A 24,716-nucleotide genomic window follows, 5' to 3' on the forward strand; every position below is an offset into this window, starting at 1 on the left:
CCGGATTAGAGGAAGACTCATTAACGACCTGTGTTATGCAGTTGATACAACTTTGCTTGCTGAAAGTGAAGAGGACTTGAAGCACTTACTAATGAAGATCAGAGACCACAGCCTTCAGTATGGATTGCACCTCAACATAAAGAAAATAAAAATCCTCACAACTGGACCAGTAAGCAACATCAGGATAAATGGAGAAAAGATTGAAGTTGTCAAGGATTTCATTTTACTTGGATCCACAATCAACAGCCATGGAAGCAGCAGTCAAGAAATCAAACAGCACATTGCATCCGCTGCAAAGAGCCTCTTTAAAGTGTTGCAAAGCAAAGGTGTCACCTTGAAGGCTATGGTGCGCCTGACCCAAGTCATGGTATTTTCAGTCGCGTCATATGCATGTGAAAGGTGGACAGTGAATAAGGAAGGTAGAAGAAGAACTGATGCCTTTGAATTGTGGTGTTGGTGAAGAATATTGAATATACCATGGACTGCCAGAAGAACGAACAAATCTGTCTTAGAAGAAGTACAACCAGGATGCTCCTTAGAAGCAAGGATGGTGAGACTGCATCTTACATACTTAGGACATGTTGTCAGGAGGGATCAGTCCCTGGAGAAGGACATCGTGCTTGGCAAAGTACAGGGTCAGTGGAAAAAAGGAAACCCTCAATGAAGTGGTTTGACACAGTGGCTGCAACAATGAGCTCAAGCATAACAACAATTCTAAGGATGGCACAGGACCAGGCGGTGTTTCATCCTATTGTGTACAGGGCCCCTATGACTTGGAACCAACTCAACAGCACCTAACAACAATGAACTATGGAGTCAGCAAATGCACGTTTGAATGAAAAAAAAACTTAAAAAAAAAAAAGCACAGCCACATAAAAATTAAAAACTTTTGTTCATCAAAAGACTTTATCAAAAAAAAAACAAAGTACCAACCAGGAGAATATTTTTGGAAACCATATATCTGACAAGAATCTAATAACCAAAATATGAATAAAACTTCAGCAACTTAACAGCAAAAGGACAAATCCAATCATAAAATGGACAAAGGACTTGAATAGACATTTCACCAAACAAGACACTTAAGTGGCCACCAAACACATGAAAAGATGCTCAGCAAGTCATTAGCCATCAGAGAGATGCAAATCATAACCACGATGAGGTACTATTTCACTCCCCCTCGGATGGCTAAGATTGAGAAAATAATAAATGTTGGTGAGGATGTGGGGAAATTGAGGTAATGCCATTTTAATGGAGAGCTTTTCTCTGACAAACTTTTGACAGCCTTTAAGGCTCTTATGTGCATTGTGTTGGTCTTCTCTATATAACAGTATAAAATAAGAAGTTACCTTTTAAGGGCAAAATAGTAAATGTTACAGTATGTTACCTAGATGTATTGGCTCCATTACCACATACACTCATCATCTATACTTTTATTGTAGTATCTGCACAATAGAACAAACACTGTAAAAGTGAGAGTTAACAGATCACGTGGACTTATTTAAAGTACATCACTTAGTGGGGATGGCTGAAATATATATAGCCCTTTCTTCAGCATTGTGTTTAAAGAACTTATGTATATAAAAAAATAGTATGTATATATTATATATGTATAATATTAGTCTATATATGTATATAAAATATTAGTGTATATATAGCATGTTGTTTTTGTTAGGTGCTGTCGAGTCAATTCCAACTTACAGTGACCCTATAGAGCAGAGAATACATGCCCTATCAGGTTTCCAAGGAGTGGCTGGTGGATTTGAACTACCAGTCTTTTGGTTAGCAGCCAAGCTCTTAACCGCTGCACCACCAGGGCTCCAGATATAGCACAAGTGTATGTATTCACACATGCCGTGTGTGTGTGCATGTGTATGTATATGTTCCATTGTCTTGGTTATCTATTGCTGCTTTAACAGAAATACCACAAGTGGATGACTTAAAAAAGGGGAAATTTATTCTCTCACAGTCTAGGAGGCTAGAAGTCCAAATTCAGGGTGTTAACTCCAGGGAAAGGCTTTCTCTCTCTGTCAGCTCTGGTGAAACGTCCTTGTCATCAGTCCTCCCCTGGTCTAAGAGCTTCTCAGTGCAGGGACCCCAGGTCCAAAGGACGTGCTATTCTCCTGGCTCTTGTTTCTTTGTGGTATGAGGTCTCCGTGTCTCTCTGCTCACTTCTCTCTTTTATATTCCAAAAGAGATTGACTCAAAATACAATCTAATCTTGTAGATAGAGTCTTGCCTCATTAACAGAACTGCCACTAATCCCACCTCATTGATATCATAGAGGTAGGATTTACAACACATAGGAAAATCACATCAGATGACAAAATGGTGGACAGTCACACAATACTGGGAATCATGACCTCACCAAGTTGACACACATTTTTGGGGGACACAGTTCAATCCATAACATCCATCATCACAGATTATATTCTTCACTCTCTTCTTATCACTCATTTTGCACTTTCTAATTAAAAAAAAAAAAAAAAATTTTTTTTTTTTTTTTTAATGGTAGATTGTTTAGGGACTGACATTATTGTCATCCTTGTTTTAATGAATTTTAACCTGCCCATGCAGCTAACAACCACATGTAATTTCTAACCTCCCTTCCAGTATGTCTCTCCTGGTGGTGGTGGTGGTGTTCAGACTCAGAGCAATGCTGTGTGCAACAGAACTAAACACCGCCCAGGGCTACGCCATCCTCACAATTGTTGTTATGGTTGAGCTAATTGTTGTAACCACTGGGTCCATCTCATTGAGGGTTTTCCTCTTTTTTACTGACCCTCCACTTTACCAGGCATGATGTCCTTCTCCAGGGACTGATCACTTCTGATAACATGTCTAAAATGCATGAGTTGAAGTCTCACCATCCTTGTTTCTAAGGAACATTCTAGTTGTACTTCCAAGACAGATTTGTTCATTCCTGTGGCAGTCCATAGTATATTCAGTATTCTCAACCAACACTATAGTTCAAATGTATCAATTCTTCTTCAGTCTTCTTTATTCATTGTCCTGCTTTCGCATGCACATGAGGTGATTGAAAATACCATGGCTTGGGTCAGGCACACCTTGGTCCTCAAAGTGACATCTTTGCTTTTTGCCCAGTGCAATATGTTGTTTGATTTCTTGCCTGGGACTTCTGTGGTCATTGATTGTGAATCCAAGTACAGTGAAATCCTTGAAAACTTCAATCTTTTCTCCATTTATCATAATGTTGCTTATTGGTCCAGTTGTGAGGATTTTTGTGGTTTTTTGTTTGTTTGTTTGTTTTTTATGTTGAGGTGTAATCCATACTGAAGGCTGTAGTCTTTGATCTTCATCAATAAGTACTTCAAGTCCTCTTCTCCTCCAGCAAGCAAGGTTGTATTATCTGCATATAGCAGGTGGTTAATGAGCCTTTCTCCAACCCTAATGCCACGTTCTTTTTCATGTAGTCCAGTTTATCGGATTATTTGTTGCGTATACAGATTGAATGAGCGTGGTGAAAGGATACAACCCTGACACACACCTTTCCTGACTTTAAACCATGCTGTATCCCCTTGTTCTGTTCGAATGACTGCCTTTTGGTCTATGTGCAGGTTCCTCAAGAGCACAATTAAGTATTCTGGAATTCCCATTCTTTGCGATGTTATCCATAATTTGTTATGATCCACACAGTCAAATGCCTTTGGATAGTCAATAAAATACAGATAAACATCTTTCTGGTATTCTCTGCCTTCCACCAAGATCCATCTGACATCAGCAATGATATCCCTCATTCCATGTCCTCTTCTGAATCCGGCTTGAGTTTCTGGCAGTTCCCTGTCAATTTATTGCTGCAACCATTTCGAATGATCTTCAGCAAAATTTTACTCATGTGTGTATTAATGATATTGTTACATAATTTCCACATTCTGTTGTATCCTGTTTCTTTGGAATGGGCACAAATATGGATCTCTTTCAGTAGATTGGCCAGGTAGCTGTCTTCCTAATTTCTTGGCATGGACGAGCGAGTGCTTCCAGCTTTGTATCTGTTTTTTGAAACATCTCAATTGGTATTCCATCAATTTCTGGAGCCTTATTTTTTGCCAGTGCTTTCAGTTCAGCTTGGATTTCTTCCTTCAGTACCATCAGTTCTTGATCATATGGTACCTCCTGAAGTGGTTGAATGTCAACCAGTTCTTTTTGGTACAGTGACTCCGTGTATTCCTTCCATCTTCTTTTGATGCCTCCTGCGTCATTCAGTATTTTTGTACATAGAATCTTTCAATATTGTAACTCAAGGCTTGAGTGTTTTCTTCAGTTCTTTTCATCTTGAGGAATGCTGAATGTGTTTTTCCCTTTTGGTTTTCTAACTTTGCACATTTCAATACTTTACTTTGTCTTCCTGAGACACCCTTCGAATTCTTCTGTTCAGCTTTTTTTATGTGATCATTTTTTCCATTCGCTTTAGCTGTTCTGTGTTCAAGAACAAGTTTCAGAGTCTTTTCTGACATCCATTTTGGTCTTTTCTTTCTTTCCTGTCTTTTTAATGACCGTTTGCCTTCTTTATGTATGATGCCCCTGATGTCATTCCACAACTTGTCTAGTCTTCAATCATCAGTGTTCAATGGATCATATCTATTCTTGAGATGGTCCCTAAATTCAGGTGGGATATACTCAAGATCATACTTGTGGCTTTTGTGGACTAGTTCTAATTTTCTTCACCTTCACCTTGAATTTGCATGCTGGCAATTGATGGCCTGTTCTGCAGCTGGCCTTTGGCCTTGTTGTGACTGATGATATTGAGCTTCTCCGTCATCTCTTTCCACAGATGTAGTCAATTTGATTCCTGTGTATTTCAGTAGGGTGAAGTCCACATGTGTAGTCACCATTTATGTTGTTGAAAAAAGATATTTGCAATGAATATGTCATTAGTCTTGCAATCTCCAGCATCATTTCTGTCACCAAGGCCATATTTTCCAAATGTAGATCCTTCTTCGTTTCTACCTTTTGCATTCCAATCATCGGTAATTATCAATGCATCTTGATTACGTATTTGATCCAGTTCAGACTGCATAAGTTGGTAAAAATCTTCAATTTCTTCATCCTTGGCCTTAGTGGTTGGTGCGTAAATTTGAATAATAATGATATTCACTGGTCTAACTTGTGGACTTATGAACGTTATCCTATCACTGACAGCATTCTACTTTAGGACAGATCTTGAAATGTTCCTTTTGACAATGAATGAGACCCCATTCCTCTTCAGTTTGTCATTCCCAGCGTAGTAGACCATATGATTGTCCAATTTCATAATGGCCAATACCAGTCCATTTCACCTCACTGATGCCTAGGGTTGCTATGAGTCGGAATCAACTCGACAGCAGCGGGTTTGGTATTAACACCTAGGATATTGATCTTTATGCATTCCATCTCATTTTTGAAGATTCTTGTGTGAATACTGATCTTTTCATGTACGTCTCTGCTGGAGGGCAAGTCAACCATCCCATTATAATAACTGTTGGATTTGGAAATGTTTGGATTTGAAGGAATTGGATTTGTTCACTATTTTGTGTCAGGTTTGTTAGTTCTCAATGATGTGTAATTCTGAAATAATTGGACTTTGTTGGGGATTGTGTATTAGAGTCTTAGCATTTTGTGTGTGTAGTGTAGATTTGCTGTCTTTTTAGCAAAGTAGGAAATTAACGTTTAGAATGTCATCAGCAGCTAGTAATATGGTTCTATTTCCCAGTACATGTTTAAGTTCTAGCCCCTAAAAATGGACACATTTACTCTGTGAAACCATGTATTTCTACCCAAAGACTTGCACAGGTTAGAGGGTCAAGGCAGCAAGCATTACTGAGTGCTTACCCGTTATTTCTGGCATTGAAATTGTTTCAAAAGGGTACATAAAAGAGAATATACCATATTTTTTCACAATAACATGCCCATGTAGATAACACACCTACACATATATAATGCACAGAAATTATGAAACTAAAATAGTTCTCGTGTAACTCGTGTGTTATTTGCATTAAAATACAGTACATAATTCCTTCTTTCCAGGAGCGCCAAATACAGGGGTATATTTTGCCTTTGTTTTGTTTTATTAGTGGTCTTTTGAACGTTAACACATTCTTCTTGATTTTAGCCCATTTAAGTAATCTTGTGACTTTGGACAAATTTGTTAATCTATCTGATCACCTCTAAAGGTAGGAATAAGATCCTACCCTTTCTGCCTTACTCATGTTTTTTACAGCCACTTAAATAGTTTTGGCTCCTGAAAGCATCTTGGCTTCCCCTCAGTTCCCTTGTTTACCTTATGGGTACCAGAGGAAAGAAACTTAAGAGTAAGCCTTCTAATGGGAAGTCCTAGCCTTCCTATTTTCTAGAATAGTCTAAATCACACTGAATTCAGGCTGTAGATTTAGAAATCCAAGATAAAATCAGATTCCCTAGCCAGATGCCATTCATCCATTCATTCAGCAAATAATTACTGAGTGTTTACTATGTGCCAGACCCTCTTCTGGGCATTGAGAATAAAGAGGTGATTGAGATATGCAATTAGTATATACACATAAATAGAAGATTGGGCTGGTTGGTAGTTAGTAGGTGGTGCCGTTAAGTCAGTTCTGACTCATAGTGATCCTATAGGACCAAGTAAAAGATTGGATAGTGATAAATGCTATGTAGAGGCATATTGTATTAGGATAATGGGCTTGAAGAGACATAGAAAGAGCAACTATGATAAAGGTACCCAGAATTTCTGAGGGAAAAATACCAGGAAAGAGGTTTTAGAACAATTCTGTCCAATAGAACTTTTTATGATGATGGAAATGTTCTGTATCTGCACTGCCCAATACAGTCATGATTAGCCACACATGGAGCTATTGAGCACTTGAAATATGGTTAGTGTGACTGAAAAACTGAATGTTTAATTTTAATTAAATATAAATTTAAATAGCCACATGTGACTCCTGTTGCCATAGAGTCGATTCCGACGCATAGTGACCCTATAGGACAGAGTAGAACTGCCCCTATAGGCTTTCCAAGGCTGTGGTCTTTATAGAAGCAGACTGCCACACCTTTCAGTGGTGGAGTAGCTGGTGGGTTTAAGCCACCAACCTTTCACTTTGCAGCTGAGCACTTAACCACTGTGCTACCAGGGCTCCTTCCATGTGTGACTAGTGGCTATCATAATGGATAGTGCATTTTGAGAACTACATTTGGACTCTCTGGTGTCTACATAGGACCTCTAGTGGCACAGTAGTTAAAGCACTCAGCTGCTAACCAAAAGGTCGGCAGTTCAAACCCACCAGCCACTCTGTAGGAGAAAGATGTGGCAGTCTGCTTCTGTAAAGATGTATAGCCTTGGAAACCCTATGTGGCAGTTGTGTTCTGTCCTATAGGGTCGCTACAGTCAGAATCGACTCAACGGCAGTGAGTTTGGTTGTTTGAATTTTGGTGTCTGTATACTGGTGCACAGAGTGTAGATACTATGCATTATTATCTTGATTTTTTAACATGAAGATACAAACACATTCTCACGCTATCATCTTGGTAGAACAGGTTCATGACTAGGCTTCAATGTATGAGTACCTTGTTGGAAAGATATAAGCAATCTAATAAAGGGTCTAAAGAGAAGCAGTGGACATTGTAGGGGAGAAAGTTAGAATGTCCATTCACAAACTGAGGGCCTCTGGGTAAAATTAAAGGCCAGAGAGAGAAAGTCATTTCAAAGGGACATATACCAAAGGTCCCCTTGCTAGTTAGATGGTAAGGGCAATTATTTCCTAATAGATTATAAAGCTGACAGACAGGCAAATAAAATATTAATCAAAAACAAGGGCTGGTATTACTAAGAAATTTGCTGAGGTTTTGCTCTTCTAAGACCAGAGCACCTGATACATTTTTCAACTTGTCCTAATTAATGTTTTTTTCCTAGAAGGTAGAGGAAATGAGAGAAATGACCTAATGATGCCCACCATCTGTAAATGATGGGTTTGGTCAAGGTCAGGGTCTTTTGTAGGGTCCTGTTCAGCTGTAATATTCTTTTGATTCTATGACTCAGTCGTAACCAGCAAGTTACAAGTCATTTGGTGATGTGAAAATAACAACCTTGGGGAAAAAACTTGGAATTTATGGTAACACACAGAAGGGCTCACTGGGAAAGGAAATACATCTTATGACTAGAACCATTACTAAATTTTCTGGAAATGCCAAAGGGGGTCTGATATATGCCAAAATGCTAATCTTAGAAAAAGTATAAGATTTAACATAAGGAAAAGTATCACATATGTAAGATTACTGAAATTATGCAAATAGTATCTAGTGTTTCTATCACCAACCCCAGATCATCATGACATTACTAAATTCAGAAAACATTTCAATCTAACCAATCAAATTATTTTGTTGTGAAACTGACATGTGTTTGTGAGGTACTCAATGTGTGCAGATCAGAAAAAAACCTCAACAGGCATTAAACTTTAAAAAGGGACTCGAGCATTTGTTCTAAATCCAAGTGTAAGATACGGTTATTATCAGACACGGTCATATAACCAACCAAGTGAGTAATGCTATATTGAAGAAAGAGCATAAAAGGGCGCCAATAAGGATTTTCTTTAAAAACATCTAGTGCGTCTAATGAATTTCTGCCTGCAGTATTTCTCAGTGTGAATAGGAGCAGCACTGAAAGCTGGTGTCTGAGTGTACCCAGCAATCTGGGTTAAGCAGCCCATAAATCAGCTGGCAAATATGTTATTCTAAATAAGACTATAGCATTCCTTGAGGGGAACCACAGAGCTCTCCTTGAAGATAGAACTAGATTTGTGATAAAAAGTAATGAGCCTGCAGAGTTGTAATTGTAATATTTAATCTGCAAAAATATGACTGGGATTTGAACGAGGGGTAGTAAATTTTATCCCTTTGGGGGCTATGAGAAGAAACTGAAAAAAGCATAACCTCTGTTTATGACCAGGAGAGAAATCTGGGGCCATTTTTCCACCATGAAAATGCAATAACAGACTACTTCTCTCTGTTGGAATGAATAAAAGAAAGCGGCCTCACAATTTCCACATCACTTGGTGTTTAAATATCAGTGTCTTTCTCCAGAAAAGTTGGCTGTCTAAGCTAATAAAAAGACTGTTCCGTGTGGTGTTGAAAGCATTGTTGGGTTTACCTCCATCTTTTTCGAGTACTCTCAGAGACAAGGTGCCAGCCAGCAGCTCCTTGTGCAGGTGTTAAATTTTTTTTTTTTTTGTATTTCCTCCCCACCTTGGAAATTCTTAAGTCAATGGGGAAATCAAAAGTGTCTCCTCATTAGGAAATGTATGGTGAATATGATATTGCCACTTGCATCTTTACAATTAAATGTTAAATTATGCCTTCTCAGTGTAAGGTTAGTGATAGTATATCATTTAAAAAGAAAGCTTATTCTTAAAAATACTCAGTGCTGCTCCATTGACCATAAATAAGATCCTGCTTAGCATTTTAGATATCTTACTTACACGATTGACAGTGGTCTCCTTAAACCTGAGGTTCTCAAACTTCGGTGTACATCAGAATCACCTGGAGAGCTCGTTAAAATGCAGATTGTTGGGCTTTACTCCCAGAGTTTCTGATTCAGCAGGCCTGGGGTGGGGCCTGGGAATTTACATAACTAGCAAGTTCCCAGGTGATGCTAATGCTGCTGATCCTAGGGCCACCCTTTGAGAACCACTGCCTTAGACTAAAGGAGCCCTGGTGGCACAGTGGTTAAAGCAGTTGACTGCTAACCAAAAGGTCAGTGGTTCAAAACGACCAGCAACTCCTCGAGAGAAAGATGTGGCAGTCTGCTTCCATAGAGATTTGCAGCTTTGAAAACCCTATGGAGTCACTATAAATCAGAATAGACCTGATGGCTTTGAGTTTGGTTTGGGTTGGCCTTAGACTAGGAGGCGGTGATTGTAACTGGCTTGTGAGTTCTTTGTGAATCCATTTTTTCTTCTTCCTTTTTCTGATTTTACCAACAATGTCGGAGGTATTTTATGCTTCCTTCTAGCCCAAATTCAATACTAAACATGTAATTTATGATAATTTTATTGTTTAATACAGACTTCATATCTAAGAGAATAAAAGGACAAAGGACAAAATGATCTCCCTACATAGATCATTTTGAAGCCATGTTGTTGTTAGGTGCTGTTGTTTTAGACTTCTAGCAACCCCATATGACAGAGTAGAACTTCCCCATAGGGTTTTCTAGGCTGTAATCTTTATGGGAGCAGATTGCCACGTCTTTCTCCCACAGAGTGTCTGGTGGGTTCGAACCACCAACCTGTTGGTTAGCAGCTTAGTATTTAACCATCATGCCACCAGGGCTCCTTTTTGAAACCATAGTGAGGTGGTACTGGAGTCGTAAACCCACCTGCTGCTCAATCTGACACTATTTAAGGCTGATGTTTGACACTTCATATTTAGGATGTTTGCGACCATCATTTCCCATTACTCCATGCAGCAGTGAAACAATTCACCAAGAAGTAAGTTGAGGACTCTTGACTGATTACTAATGAGAAACCCAAGGTGCTGGGGAAAGTGGCTGGTCTATGGTTCCATTTGTGGTTGTCCTGGCCTGACGTGGTTGCTGGGCCCAGTCCTTTTACCTCCCACTGCCTGGTCCTGGTGTGTATTCAGCTGAGGCCTTTGGGACTGTAGCCAAGAAGGATAAAATAATGACTTGGTGACTTAGCCTTCCCTCTTTCTCAGCTAAGCATTAAGGCTTGGATCCCAGAATTTATCTTTGGTGTGATTCCTGCTGCAGAGCATTTCCTTAACAGGGCTCCATGTAAAGGCCTAGCCTCAAAGACAGGACAGGAACTACTAGCCCCATTTTACAAATAGATTTTAAACATCTCACCTGTAAAATGGAGTAGATCATCCCTGTGCTTCCTGCCTCCAAGATGGATGTGAAAATCAAATAAGACAATATATGTAAAAGAGCTTTGAGGAGTAGAAGGTACTAGAGAGGTGTGGTTAAATATAAAGGACACAGAAGGACATGCTGTGGCTGGTGCTGTTGTTTTGAGAGTAATCTGTAAAAACACTAATGGAACCTCCTTTTCAGAGGTAGAGTTTGAAACAGCTTGACCTTGAATATTATCAACCGTTAAAGAATTCTAGCATCTTACTTTGAATTATGCAGATGACTAGAGAGTTACTATATTTTTGTGAGGGAAAATTGAGAAGGGTTCATATATTAACTGTCCCAACCATTCACCATTATAATGTGTTAGCCACGGACATTAGAATAATTCTAACTTTTGTACTTTGAAGATAAGAGCCTCTGCCAGGCTGATGTACAAATTGAGATCCAGGCATCTCAGGATTTTTACTCAGGTTGGTCTTTAAATTTTAAAACATTTTTTATAAATCACTTTACCATTTGGTTTTTGTTTACTTGAGTAAGAATGAATTCTAAGATTATGTGAATTATTCAAGTGCTTCGAAATAATGTGTCGATTTCATAAAATATATACCAAATTTGAGTTGAGCTATATTATCCTGAGACGAGAACAACTGGGGCTGGCTTCTAAAAAGAAAGTTCTACTTCCAGTTTTATTTTATTTTAATGAGACATAATACAAAGTTTCCCTGCATCTCAGGGCAGATTGGTGTTCTAGCTAAAGGCAAAGGACAGTGACTTTTTTTATCTGGAAGAATAAGAAAGATACATGTTTAATTGTAACACATCCTATGAGGATAGAGCCCTTTCGGAGGGTGTTACTGAACAACTTCTCCGTCTTGCTTTGTGTGTTGCTGCACCACACAGTGTCCAGTGAAATATTGACATTCCAAGTACAGATCATCTATGTTCAGACCCAGCTGGGTGTGAGTGCCAGTTCTGCATGTGACTGCAGGGACAGCTCCTGGCCCATCCCTGCCAGCCACATAGTGGGCACCCAGGGTCCCTTCCTGATTCCTCTGAGAAAAAGCACATGAGCAAGGTGTGTCCCAGCTCAGCCGAATAGACTCTCCAGATTGTCTGTATTTGTGATGCTTGAGTGCCCTGGTGTGAAGAGCCACCTCCCTCCTCACAGGACCAGCCCTGGGCTAATTGGTAGCATGTGTTATCATTGTACTCCACAGTCCCTCCCGGTGTCCTTTTGGTTTAGCATTGTTCCCTGTTAGTAGCTCCTTGACCTTCCTAGGCACATGTGTGAGCATGCACACTCCTCCCACACACATACACACCCCGTGTCACACCTGACTTGTTGGTTGACTCATACCTCGAGGGCCTGCTCCCAGTTAAGTGTGTAATACCTAATGGGTGCTCAAACTGCGATGAATTGAGGGTATGTCAGACATCGAGCTGCGTTTTGACAAGCACTTTCTAAAGACAGCACCTTCCCCAAAGGATGGGTGCAGATTTTAGGCACTGTGGCAGGCCTGGTGGATGGGATGGGAATGGAGGGCTGTTTTTGAATAGAGAGATTCATTGGTGCCTGCTTTTCAAATCATCCCAGAAAGAAAGGAAGCTGCCTATTATATCTCCGTAATCCCTCATCTGAAAGTCTGAGGTCCAGATGTGGTTCAGAATTCTTTGGGTGTTAGAATAGCAAGATGGTATATACACCTTGTAATAACGTCCCCAGAATGATCTGAGGCTGTGTCTGGTAATTAAACACATTAATATTCAGGCCAGGTTGGGATATGCCACCAAGTGAGTTTCAACTGGGTCAGGCTTTGCCAACAAAATAACTTTTGATTGTTAAAGGTTTTTGGATTTCAAAAGTTCAGCTAAGAGACTATGCACCTGTAGTTGTTAACAAAGAGTCCTAGTGATGCAACAGTTAAGCGCTCGGCTACTAACTGAAAGGCTGGCAGTTAGAACCCACCTTCCATAAAGATTACAGCCTAGAAAACTTTCTGGGGCAGTTCTGCTCTGTCACATGGGGTCACTATGAGTGGAAATTGACTGGATATACCTAACAACAATTGTTAACAATAGTTCACATTTACTGAGCACTTATAATGTGCCAAGGAGTCCCTGGGTGGTGCAAATGGTTAACACACTTGACTGCTAACCAAAAAGTTGGAGTCTCAAGTCTACCCTTGGTGATCTACTTCTAAAGTATCAGCCATTGAAAACTGTATGGAGTACAGTTCTATTCTGACACAAAGTGGTATCAACATGAGTCAGAATCGACTCATGGCAACTTGGCCAAGGCAAGTGTATCAGGCATTGTGCTAAGTAAGTACTTTACACGTATAAACTTATTTTCTCCTTGCAACAATTCTGTGTATCCCCTACTTCACTGGTTCCTAGTAAATTTTCCTGAAAAACCATTGAGTGCCTACCATGCACCTAGGAAAAACAGGAAAAAAGTCTATATAGCCCCTGCCTACAGTTACTCCCAGTCAGGTAAGGGAGACAGAGGAGGGTACAGACATGGTTGAGTACAGGACTGTGGTGACAAAGGAGGAGTATCTGCATCAGGGAAGGCAAGGCGCCCAGGGGGATGCTGGTCCAGTTTTGTCCTCAGGCTGAGGAGGATGCCAGCCGCAGGTAAGCCCAGAGGTCATTCTATCCTCTCCTGATGCTAAGCTCACTTCTTCCAGGTCAGGAGCTCTTAACATTTTCGAGACCACAGCTCCCTGTTGTCTTTCACTTCATTTTCTTTAATGAAGCTCTCTCTTCTTTCATGTCCTATAGAACACCCATCTCAGCTTTCTCTCAAGACAACATCTATGAAGTGCAGCCTCCAAGAGTAGACAGAAAATCCACAGAGATCTTCCAAGCCCACATCCAGGCCAGTAAAGGTATCATGCAGCCCCTCGGGAAAGAAGATACCTCCATGTACCGAGAGTATATCAGAAACCGATATCTGTGAAGAAAGAAGAGATCCACCATAGTGTGCCTGAGGGGGCCAAGCACAAGCAAGCCATGTCTGCTTCTGTTATCATCTATGTTTTGTCTCATCTTAAAAAGGCAATTTCCCAGCAGTCCTTTCCATCTGAAGGTCATTCCTTTTTGCAACTGGCGAAATACAAATTATAGGTAACAAAGAAATGACTGAATACTTTGATGTTATTGACTGCTCTGTTTTAGAAACACTTTGTCTAAAAATGCGGTCAATATAGTTTCACATCATCATGGTAAAAAATTAACTTTAAAAGAATAGATACTGAAATACTCAGTTGTTGTTGTGCTGTTGAATCAAGTCCGACTCCTAGTGGCCCTATAGGACAGAGTAGAACTGCCCCATAGGATTTCCCAGGCTGCAGTCTTCATGGGAGTACATCACCAGGTCTTTTCTCCTGCAGGCTGACTGGTGGGTTTGAACTGCCAACCTTTTAGTCAGCAGCCAAGCACTTAACCATTGTGCCACCAAGGCTCCTTAAAGCACTCATTACTAAGTATAATTTAAGTGTATATATTAAGTATACATGTATTTCATATCCAACCCAGTGCCGTCGAGTCAATTCCGACTCATAACGACCCTATAGGACAGAGTAGAACTGCCCCAAAGAGTTCCCAAGGAGCGCCTGGCAGATTTGAATTCCCGACCCTTTGGTTAGCAGCCATAGCGCTTATATATATGAAATTGACTTAAGAAGAACTTAAGAAATTAATGGGATATTTTTTGAGCACCTGCTGTATGTCAGGCACATGTTAGGGTCTGGTAATACTGCAGTGAGCAAAATAGGCCAAAAAAAAAAAAAAAGCCCTCTCTTGTGAGGCAAAATCCCTTATCTTGTGAAGGCAAAGTTTGTTTGTTTTTTAAAAATAGTTAAAGTTTTTGTTTTTTTTTTTGACTCTGATGGTTTTTATGTTGACTTTGTGTTCTGGTCAAAGATTTCAGTACCCTGAAAGCCCTTGTTCTTAGGAAATATATACTGAAATATTTGTAGATAAAGGGACAAGGTGCCAACAAAGTACTCTCAGATGGTTCAGGAAAAGAGAGCACAAATAATAAAGCAAATGAGCAAAATATTAATGATTGGTAAATCTGGGAATTCTTTTAACTATTCTTGTAATATTTAAGGGTGAAATTATATCAGAATAAAAAGTTTTAAAAAATGTTATCTGAATAAGCTCTTGTGCGCAGCAGCGTTAGATCATTTGGCATTTGGTGTTTGGTTAGGGGTTGGCTTGTCATATACACGTATGGTTTATCCTCCATACAGTCAAGCATTAGTATGGATAACTTTCTGCATTTTGGAGCAGTTTAACACAAATGATTTGATCTCATTGTGTTTTATGCTTTTATTACAAATTGTCTCAATTCTTCCTCTCCATAAACAAAATAGAGAAGAAAACCAAGCCAATGGGAGAAGGTAAATTTATCAGCCTAAAAATGACTTTTAGGGTCTCTCCAATCCTTAAATTCTGGGATTCCATGGAAGGTTCTTTGATGCAGATAAAACTTAAGTCCCTAATGAACAGTCTTTTTTGATTGATGCCATCATAAAACCAAGATGAGGGAATGACAAATTAATAGGCAAGAGGAATTGTGTGTTGGTGCGGGTTAAAAATCTAACACAATAGCTTGCTGCTGTGTGTGGGATCTCACATGAGTCTTTTTGATTCAAAGAATAATCCCAAATTGCTGTGGAGGTGCCAAGTTATAGATCAGACACCGATCTTCATTTTTTTTTATTTATTTTTGACATGGCTTCTGGAGGTCACCTCCTTATAATAAGAATGGACTTTATATTACATGCTTTGCCAAGAGTTGGAATCCAGGTCTTCTTTTATAACTTGTCTGAGCTTAACCTTCTTTAGCTATCAAATGAGAATAATAGTTCCTACTTTACTGATCTGTTTTGAAGTTTAGACATAATGTATGTAAAATATCTAGCCTCCCTCCCTTGCACAAAATAACGTTCAGTACTGCATAGTTGCTGTTGATGCCATGGTGGTGGTGGTGGAAGTGGTGCTTTTACCATCGAAGCAGTGGTACCCTGTATCCTCGCTTTAAGGCAGCTGCTTGTGTCCTCAGAGTTGATGTGATTTTGATATTACAAGATGGTATCCGAACTATTAATTTTGCTGTTAATTCGTATTACTTCAATTTTACTGATAGCAAAGCAGACCTAACATTTAACCTCTAGAAAGAGGTTAATAACTTAAAGGAACATGTAAACAAAGTGAATATATCAGAAAGCACGAAAAAGTTAGCGTGTGTTGGAAAGTATAGAAGCTGCACCAATTTGCAGACCCAAAGAGAAGAAACGTGCAGTGGTGACAAGCATGGGCTCCGGGGCCACCACTTGTTAGTAACTGTGGGCCTTTGAGCAATCACTTGCCTCTCAACATGTCAGTTTTCTTATCTAGTATAGAGAACTAGGAAACTCTGGTGGCATAGTGGTTAAGTGCTATGGCTGCTAACCAAAAGGTCAGCAGTTCAAATCCACCAGGTGCTCCTTGGAAACTCTATGTGGCAGTTCTACTCTGTCCTATAGGGTAGCTATGAGTCGAAATCGACTCGACGGCAGTGGGTTAGTGTGTATAGAGAACTATCGAGAGAAATAAATCATACCTGAAAAGCGTTTAGCATCGTGTCTACCACGTTGTAAATGCTACTAAATTTTAGCTTAAAAAGATCACTGGATATGTGTAACCACCACCAGTTGCTTACCTGACACTCAAGCATCAGCTCAGAACAAGGCCATTCATACACTCTCACCGTGCCCTAAAAAGGAGCCCTGGTGGTGCGATGGTTAAGCACTTGGCTGCTGAGAGGTCCCTGGTTGGATCCCACCCAGCTACTCTGTGGGAGAAAAGACCTGGCCATCTACTCCCGTAAAGATTACAGCCTAGCCTTCCTACGCCGGCCCTCAGCAAGGAAAAGGCCATGTTCAGTTCAAACGGGAAGATTATGAAGCCCAATGGCAAAAAGCTGGATGAATTTGAGTCTGGCATTTCTCAAGCGCTGCTTGAACTGGGGATGAACTCGGACCTAAAGGTTCAGTTGAGGGAGCTGAATATAACTGCAGCCAAGGAAATTGAAGTTGGTGGTGGTCGGAAAGCTATTATAATCTTTGTCCCCATTCCTCAACTCAAGTCTTTCCAGAAGATCCAAGTCAGGCTAGCACATGAACTGGAGAAAAAGTTCAGTGGAAAGCACGTTGTCTTTATTGCTCAGAGGAGAGTTCTGCCTAAACCACTCTTTTTTATTTTTCATGCGAAAAATAAGCAGAAGCCTCCCAGGAGCCGTACTCTGACAGCTGTGCACAATGCAATCCTTGAAGACTCGGTCTTCCCAAGTGAAATCGTGGGCAAGAGAATCCGTGTAAAACTGGGTGGCAGCTGGCTTATAAAAGTTCATTTGGACAAAGCATAGCAGAACAATGTAGAACACAAGGTTGAAACTTTTTCTGGTGTGTATAAGAAGCTCACAGGCAAGGATGTTAATTTTGAATTCCCAGAATTTCAATTGTAAACAAAAATGACTAAATAAAGAACCATTCACAATAAAAAAATAAATAAGATTACAGCCTACGAAACCCTATGGGGCAGTTCTGCTCTGTCCTGTAGGGCCATTATGAGTTGGAATTGACTCACCGGCACATAACAACAACCATGTCCTAGTCACTGAAAAAGGATAGTTCCCCCTAGTTCAGCTTGGCACTGTAGATTTTAATTCTTTAAATCACACAATCTGAATGAACCTTGAAACATAATAGATCATAAATTGACATCTCAGCCAACAATGACCAGATCCTATGAAATAAAATTTTGTTGCCCATGCTATCATACCCAAAAGAGCAAAGTAAAAAAATATTCACATTAAAATAATGATGTGAGCCTTCTAAGGATGTGGAAGGAAGTCATGCCTCATTTTGTCAAACCAGAGATGCTTCAGCTTTAATTGGACTTTTCCATCTTGCACACTGCCTGCCATGTGGTGGGTAGGCTGGAAGCATCTACTGCGCAAATGGTTTTGGCATGAAAAGTTGTTCTTTTATCATGAGGCAAAATTCATATGACTGTGATCTGTCCTCAGAAGAGTTTAACTTTAATCTTAGACTTTGTAGATCCAAATGGAAGTTACACTATGTGAAATCCATTTCTCCATAGAAAAATGACTCCTCTCTGACTTCAAATAGACTTTGTTCTTCACTTACATGTGAAGTGAGATTCCAATTTCTGTTGGGTCTCTGCAGGAGGAAAGTTTGAACATTATCCTGAATCTTAAGATATGTTTCACAGTAAAACTTTTCTTCCCAACTCAGTAAGTTTTTGCTTCCTATAATTTACTGGATGATGAATTGAAGTGTTTTCTGCTTTGGGAAAATAATATGCCTCAACAATTGTCCTCACACATGTCTTCAGGGTTGGCTGGTCAGAATGAGATTGCTTGGTAACCAGAGAAGGTGAAGGTGTTCTAATGTCCCGAACATACTTTTCTTGAAATCACGTTTTGCTCTTTTAAAATCAGTTTAAATATACATTCCCTTTTCCTGGTTTGCCCTCCTGGCATTTTTTATTTGTTCTGTTGGGATAAGTACTGCTTCTCAGAATTTCCTGCCTGACAAACAATAGAGCTAACTGATGATTGTTACGGTTCAGTGAATCCTTTATTGAAGGACGAATGATCTGCTTTACTTAGGTATTGAGACATACTACCCTCCTTTTGGAAGAGGTAATCAATTATTTTAGAAACTGCACGTGTTCGGACGTGCTTCTCTATCTGCACACGTGTCTTTCTTCAAGAGACCTCTGAGTCCCCTTTTCCATTTTCAGAAGCTGGAGGGCCCTTTACTAATAAAGAATATTAAGCTGTCCTTTAACTCTTGCTACCCACACACAAAATATTTGTATGGGTTCGTTTCTTTGGTGCATATGTTCAAGTGGACTCCAATGTAATTGCCATCCAAATTGGTAAATAAAAACTTTTAGTCTGAATTGATCCTCAGTGGTCGATAAAGACGTTTTTCAAAGAATTTTGCTAAACCAGGAAGCAGCTGAGACACTGATCAAAGGCAAGGAAAGCATCGCATGGATAATTGGGGAAAGAAGTCACAAATGCTAGTGCCCCAAAGTTACTTGCGGAAATACGGAAAGTGCCGCCATTTGCATTTCCTTTGATGCTGAAAAGCAAATAATCCCAGCACTCCCCTGACCCCAACGCTATAATTTTTAAAGTTTTCTTCTCTGTCCTTTGTCCCTTTATCATTATACTTTAGAGATGGTTGGGCTGGTGATTAATTTTGCCATCTGGTCCTTCTATTGCAGGATATTAAAGATAGGCATGCACCAGAGATCCTGCACTCAGAGAACAATAGCATCATATCACCTCTGGCTGTAATAGCTGCATGTGACTCTGCAGGATTTCCTGCAAGGGGGGAGTGTATGCTTAAAGTTGTGTGTGTGTATCTTTGGTGTATGTTAAAAATTGTTTTGGAAGTATGTGGGGACAGGGGTTAATGCTCTCAGCTGCTCATCGAAAGACTGGCTGTTTGAGTCCACCCAGGTGCCTCGGAAGAAAGCCCCCATGATCTATTTTTGAAAAATCAGCCATTGAAAACCCTGTGAAGCACAGTTCTACTCTGAAACACATGAGGTTGCCATGAGTTGGAATCGACTCAACTGCAGCTGGTGGGAGAAGAAGGTTTGTGTGTGTGCTGGACTGTGTGTGTGTGCTAGACAGCTAAGGGTTTCAAGTGTATGCCTATTGTTTTGTCTAGCACATTCTTCTCCTGCAGCCTACAAACATGGTATCTCCCTCTAACCCAGCAGTCATTTGGTCAGGGCAAGAGAGTGAGTTAAAATTTCCCACTTTTCTGTTCCCCCTTCCTTGTTTTGGAAGCCATGTTAGCTGCCAGAGTTTAATGAGCTGAAGGGTAAAGAAGCCTGAAGAGTCCATAGCATAGCGGGAAAGACAGATTTATAAATAATCTAATACAAAATGATTTCTCGAAATTACCCTGCTCTGTACAAAGCCCCTGGGCCCCTGAAGATGCTGTAACTTACTTTCTAAGGTAATAAGGGGAAATTTTACTAAGCTTGGTTTTAAAAGGATGAACAGAGGCTCAACTCATAAGGGTAGCAGAGCAGACATTCAAAAGTGTGAGCCTACTTAGGGGGCACGAAAGTGGTTAGGCACCATCGAGATAGCAATGGCAAGAGGTAGAGATGGTTGGCGGACAAAGGTCAGAAAATAAGGCTGGGAAGATAGGTTAGATGAACTTGTGAAGGGCCTGATTTGCTAACACAGTGGTTCTCAAACTTCTTGTTCTCAAAATTCCTTTATATTCTTAGAAATTACTGAAGACCCTAGAGAGCTTTTGTTTATGTGGGTCCTATCTATCAATATTTACCATGACTGAAAATTTAAATTTTTACTACTTATTCATTCATTTAAAAACAACAATAATATAGCCTCACATGTTAACCTCAATAGCATATTTTTTATGAAAAACAACTGTTCTCCAAAAATGAAAAGTAGTGAAGATTGGCATTGTTTTACATTTTTTGCAATTGTCTTTTAACATCTGCCTTAATGGAAGACAGCTGTATTCTCACAGCTACTTCTCCACAAGCTGATGCTATATATTGTTTTGGTTGAAGCATATGAGGAAAATTCAGCCTCAGGCAGATATGTAACCAGGAAAGTAAGGAGTATTTTAATAGCCTTTGGAGATCATTGCAGATATTCTTGATCCTACATCAAAACTTGACAAGTGGCAGTTTCTTAAAAGTCATTTGCATTGTGGAATCTGCAACCACCTCAGTGAACTTTTCAAACTCTGTGACATTAAAATCCCTTGATCTGTCTTGAGCTTAGAATGGATCTTGTATTCGTGCATGCTTTTGTTAACACCATGCATTGGTCATTTAGAAAATATCAGTTTATTGAGGTATTCAGACCTTCCAAATGTTGACACATTCATTTATAGCACAACCAATCCCCTAAAAGGCCTGTGAGCATTGGGAAGCTGCCAGGCTCATCGTGGCGGATAAACATTTTCCAAAATTCTAATTTTTCCTTGAAAGCGCAAATCTTATCACTGGCAACAAATACTGTCATTTTTCCTTGTCATGAAGGCTCACTTTGTGCATCTTCGAGAAACGTTCGCCAAATACCCAAGTCTGAATAACCATAGTGTACCAGATACACCTTCTTTCAAGCAAAAATAGTATTCCATGAAGAAAGGGGCTAGTTCAGCTCACAATTCAAACAATTGCCGCATTCTTCAAGGCAGCCATTGTACCCAGGTGTGCAGCTGAGTGCTTAATGCATATTTTCCATTTCATCACGGAACTGCCCCATAGGGTTTCCAAGGAGCAGCTGGTGGTTTTGAACTGCCAGCCTTTTGGTTAGCAGCCATAGCTCTTAACCATTGCACTGCCAGAGCTCCTTTCACCACATAGAATAGTAAAAATGCACTCCAGGGTTAGACCTAATAAAATTAATTTTCACTGCTTCATCAAGGATATTTCTAACTGAAACTGGTTGTTTGTTTACTGAGTGTGGGTGGTGGCGAAACATACTATGCGACCAATATAGTCTGGTGTCACTGCCTTGACTGGTGCTGAGACTCCAGTGGTCCCCCTCCCATTGCTAATGTACCATCGGTGCAAATGTCACCACAGTGAGAAAGACAAATGTCATAGTATTATTAGGAAAATAGTTTAGTTTTTGTTATTATTTTTTATTGTGTTAAAAATAAATAAGACATTTGCCATGTCAACCTTTTTTACGTGTACAATTCAGTGACATTCACCATGTTGTACAACCATCACCACTCGCCATTTCCAAATGTTTCCATCACCTTTAAGAGACACTCAGTACCCCTTAAACAATAGCTCTGCCTTTCTCTCTCCTGCCCGTTCCTGGTAACCGCTAATAAACTTTTGTCTCTATGCATTTGCCTATTCTAGATATTTCAGAAAAGTGGGATCGTACAGTATTTATCCTTTTGTGACTGACTTATTTCAATGAGCTAATGTTTTACCAACATGCATCAGAAATTTATTTCCATTTATGGCTGAATAAGGCCATTGTATGGAAATAGCATATTTATGAAAACAGTTTTGACTTGACACTTTCTGAAGGGGTCTCAGGAACTCCCAGGGGTCCACGGACCACTATTTGAGAATTGCTGTGCTAATGGATTAAAGGGCTACAATTGGGGCCCACTGACGGTCTTGAAGAGAGTGCCTCGTTTGGGCACTCTCTCCTCTGGGTGCTGACAGCAGCCTGGATTCTTAGAGCACTTATCACACTGTTCGGTAGCAGTGTGTTTACATGTCTGTCTCCCCAAGAAGACTGTGAGCATCTTGATAGCAGAAACTAAGTCACATTCACCTTCATCTCCCAAGCCCAGAACCCACCTAGTTGGTGCTCAATAAATGCCATTGAGTGAATGCCCTGAGGACAGCTCTTAACCCACAGTTTAAGGACCCAGTGTGCAGGTTACTCTAATTGCCAAGTATATCAATCCCAACTATATACTTGGGGGCTGGGGAGATGACTAGTTGGTGGGTCTGTGGACCCAGTGGGCCCATGGTGAGCTGGACTTTAGTCTGGTCTCTGCTTTTGACCTGGCCCTTGTGAGCTTTCACTCCAACAGGGGGACCATGATAACACTTTGCATCTCCAGGTATTGAGGTTAGTTCAGACCTTATCTAGTAGTCATTGAGATGTTTGAGTAGTGCCCTTTCCCCAGTGACCAGACACTCAAGTAAATGGTGGTAGGTCATTCTGGGGAAAGACAGGAGGAATTGCTGTGTGCTGCAGTCCCTCCTAGGAATATAGCCATCTCTTCAGTCAATGGGTACAGGATCTGAATATTGCTTAGATCTGGGGACTGAGCAAGGGATTGTGGCTTTTGGCTGTGGTAACCTCTTTCTCCTTCATCCATTTTCTGGTTGGTAGATGTCAAGCAGCACTCTTGTGACACTGAAATCTCAGGACCAGCAGGAAACTTGAACCACCCTCTTATCTTTGAGTGTTTAAAAAATGTTAATTCCTTCCTGTTTTAAAAGGCATCCAAGAGAGATTTGAGTTTATCTTCTTTTAATCCCTCCCTTCCCACCCTGTTATATGACTCTGCTACCCCTAGGGGTGTTCTGAATACAGACTGTATGCCTTGTCTTTCTTGAGAAAAGATATTTATATGAATATATAATTTGCTTTTGTTTATCACATCCAAAAGAGTCAGCTAATTCAGAACCTTAATTTTGTTGGATTTGGTCATTGTGACATAACGAAAATTGTACTGATGATGTTGAAAATTCTTAGTGATGTACTTTTTTATCTTATTTACTTTTGGTGGCTTTTGGGCAGGGAAAAGTAGACTAGACATTATATCGATGTACTTTTTTTTTTTTTACTGTTCACTTAACTGTGAAGAATTATGGTATAACTCTCCACTTCCAGATGAACTAGCTACAGACATCTGGCTTCTTTCAAGAGACATGGATAATAATTTTGTAAGTTTGGCTCTGCCTCAATAAAAACTAATGCCTCTGAAAATAAATTTGAAAAAAAGATACCACATATTGGCAAATCACGTGTGATAAAAGCTTTTATGAATCTCTCTTCCCTGATTATGAAGTCATCTTTAATTCAGTTCAATAAAACATTTAATTTTGTATCTTCAGAGAGAAATTCACAGGTCAGCTTGCTCACAAAAAAACATTTCATAAATGGAAGTATATGACCTTTCGAATTGTCGTTTCAAGTCAATTATGCATGTGTAAAAAACCTATTTTATCTTTTCCTCATGAAATCTTTAGGGAAAAAATTAAATCAAATGTCTCTCTAAACCTTGAGAGCCTTCTGCACTGACTGATATATATATGACTGTCTATTCAGGAAACTCAAGTTGTTACCTTCATTAAGGACTCCCATTTACATACTTACTGGGGTAGATTTATTTTTTTAACAAAAATCTCTGGCTTGGGGTTGGTAACCATGGCGAGGGGGTATCTCTGGATCTTCTCCTGGGTCATAACTGGCTGTGAGTGGAAATGCCCAACACCCACACTTACATGGAGGGACTTAATGTACCCTAGGGTTCTATAACCAATCCAAGGTTATATGAAAATGATTCTTAAATAGTGGCACTAATCTCTACCATATCCCCCTGGAATGTGATGTTTTATTATCTTGGCCCAGGGGAGAGGGAGCTGTTTCAAAGGTTTCCACTTGGCCTTCCCTACGCTGAGAACTCTTAACCCACAGTCACAGGATCCATTTTGCAGGTTACTCCAATTGCCAAATATATCAATCCCAACTATATACTTGGGGGCTGGGGAAATGACTAGCTAATGGGTCCATGGACCCGGTTGGCCCATGGTGATCTGGACTTTAGTCTGGTCTCTAGTCTTGACCTGGCCTTTGTGAGCTCTTAGGCCAAAGGGGGGGCCATGATAACACTTTGCATCTCCAGGTATTGAGGTTAGCTCAGACCTTATCTAATAGTCTTTGAGATATCTGAGTAGTGCCCTTTCCCCAGTGACCAGCCAAGTGAATGGTGGTAGGTCACTCTGGCGAAAGATAGGAGGAATTGCCAAGGTATATAAAAAAAACCATACTTGCTGTAAATAAACCCTGGTGGCGTAGTGGTTAAATGCTATGGCTACTAACCAAAAGATCAGCAGTTTGAATTTACCAGGTGCTTCTTAGAAACTCTATGGGGCAGTTCTGCTCTGTCCTGTAGGGTCGTATGAGTCAGAATTGACTTGATGGCAAGGGTTTTGGGTTTTTTGTGTTATTTTTTTTGGTATACTTGCTCTGTTGTTTCGGAGTTATTGCTTCTTAGAATACGCC

At 40.0% G+C, this 24,716-nt stretch overlaps 2 protein-coding genes across 3 annotated transcripts in view; both read left to right on the top strand.

Annotated features, from left to right (window-relative positions):
• Nucleotides 1-14,927, top strand: part of FIG4 (FIG4 phosphoinositide 5-phosphatase) — a 145,777-nt gene extending 130,850 nt beyond the window's left edge. For both annotated transcript variants that reach the window (XM_049898672.1, XM_049898680.1), the window contains one exon: nt 13,643-14,927. In XM_049898672.1, the coding sequence (XP_049754629.1) occupies nt 13,643-13,820 (178 nt within the window). In that variant the 3' untranslated portion in view covers nt 13,821-14,927. The remainder of the gene's footprint in view (nt 1-13,642) is intronic.
• Nucleotides 14,928-15,028: 101 nt separating this feature from the next.
• On the top strand, nt 15,029-23,468 carry LOC126084260 (40S ribosomal protein S7-like). The gene has a single exon (XM_049898689.1). The coding sequence runs from the start codon at nt 16,788-16,790 to the stop codon at nt 17,274-17,276; it is 489 nt and encodes a 162-aa protein (XP_049754646.1). The 5' UTR covers nt 15,029-16,787; the 3' UTR covers nt 17,277-23,468.
• The last annotated feature ends 1,248 nt before the right edge of the window (nt 23,469-24,716 follow it).

Source organism: Elephas maximus, chromosome 1 (assembly GCF_024166365.1).
Source record: "Elephas maximus indicus isolate mEleMax1 chromosome 1, mEleMax1 primary haplotype, whole genome shotgun sequence".
Taxonomy (NCBI): domain Eukaryota; kingdom Metazoa; phylum Chordata; class Mammalia; order Proboscidea; family Elephantidae; genus Elephas; species Elephas maximus.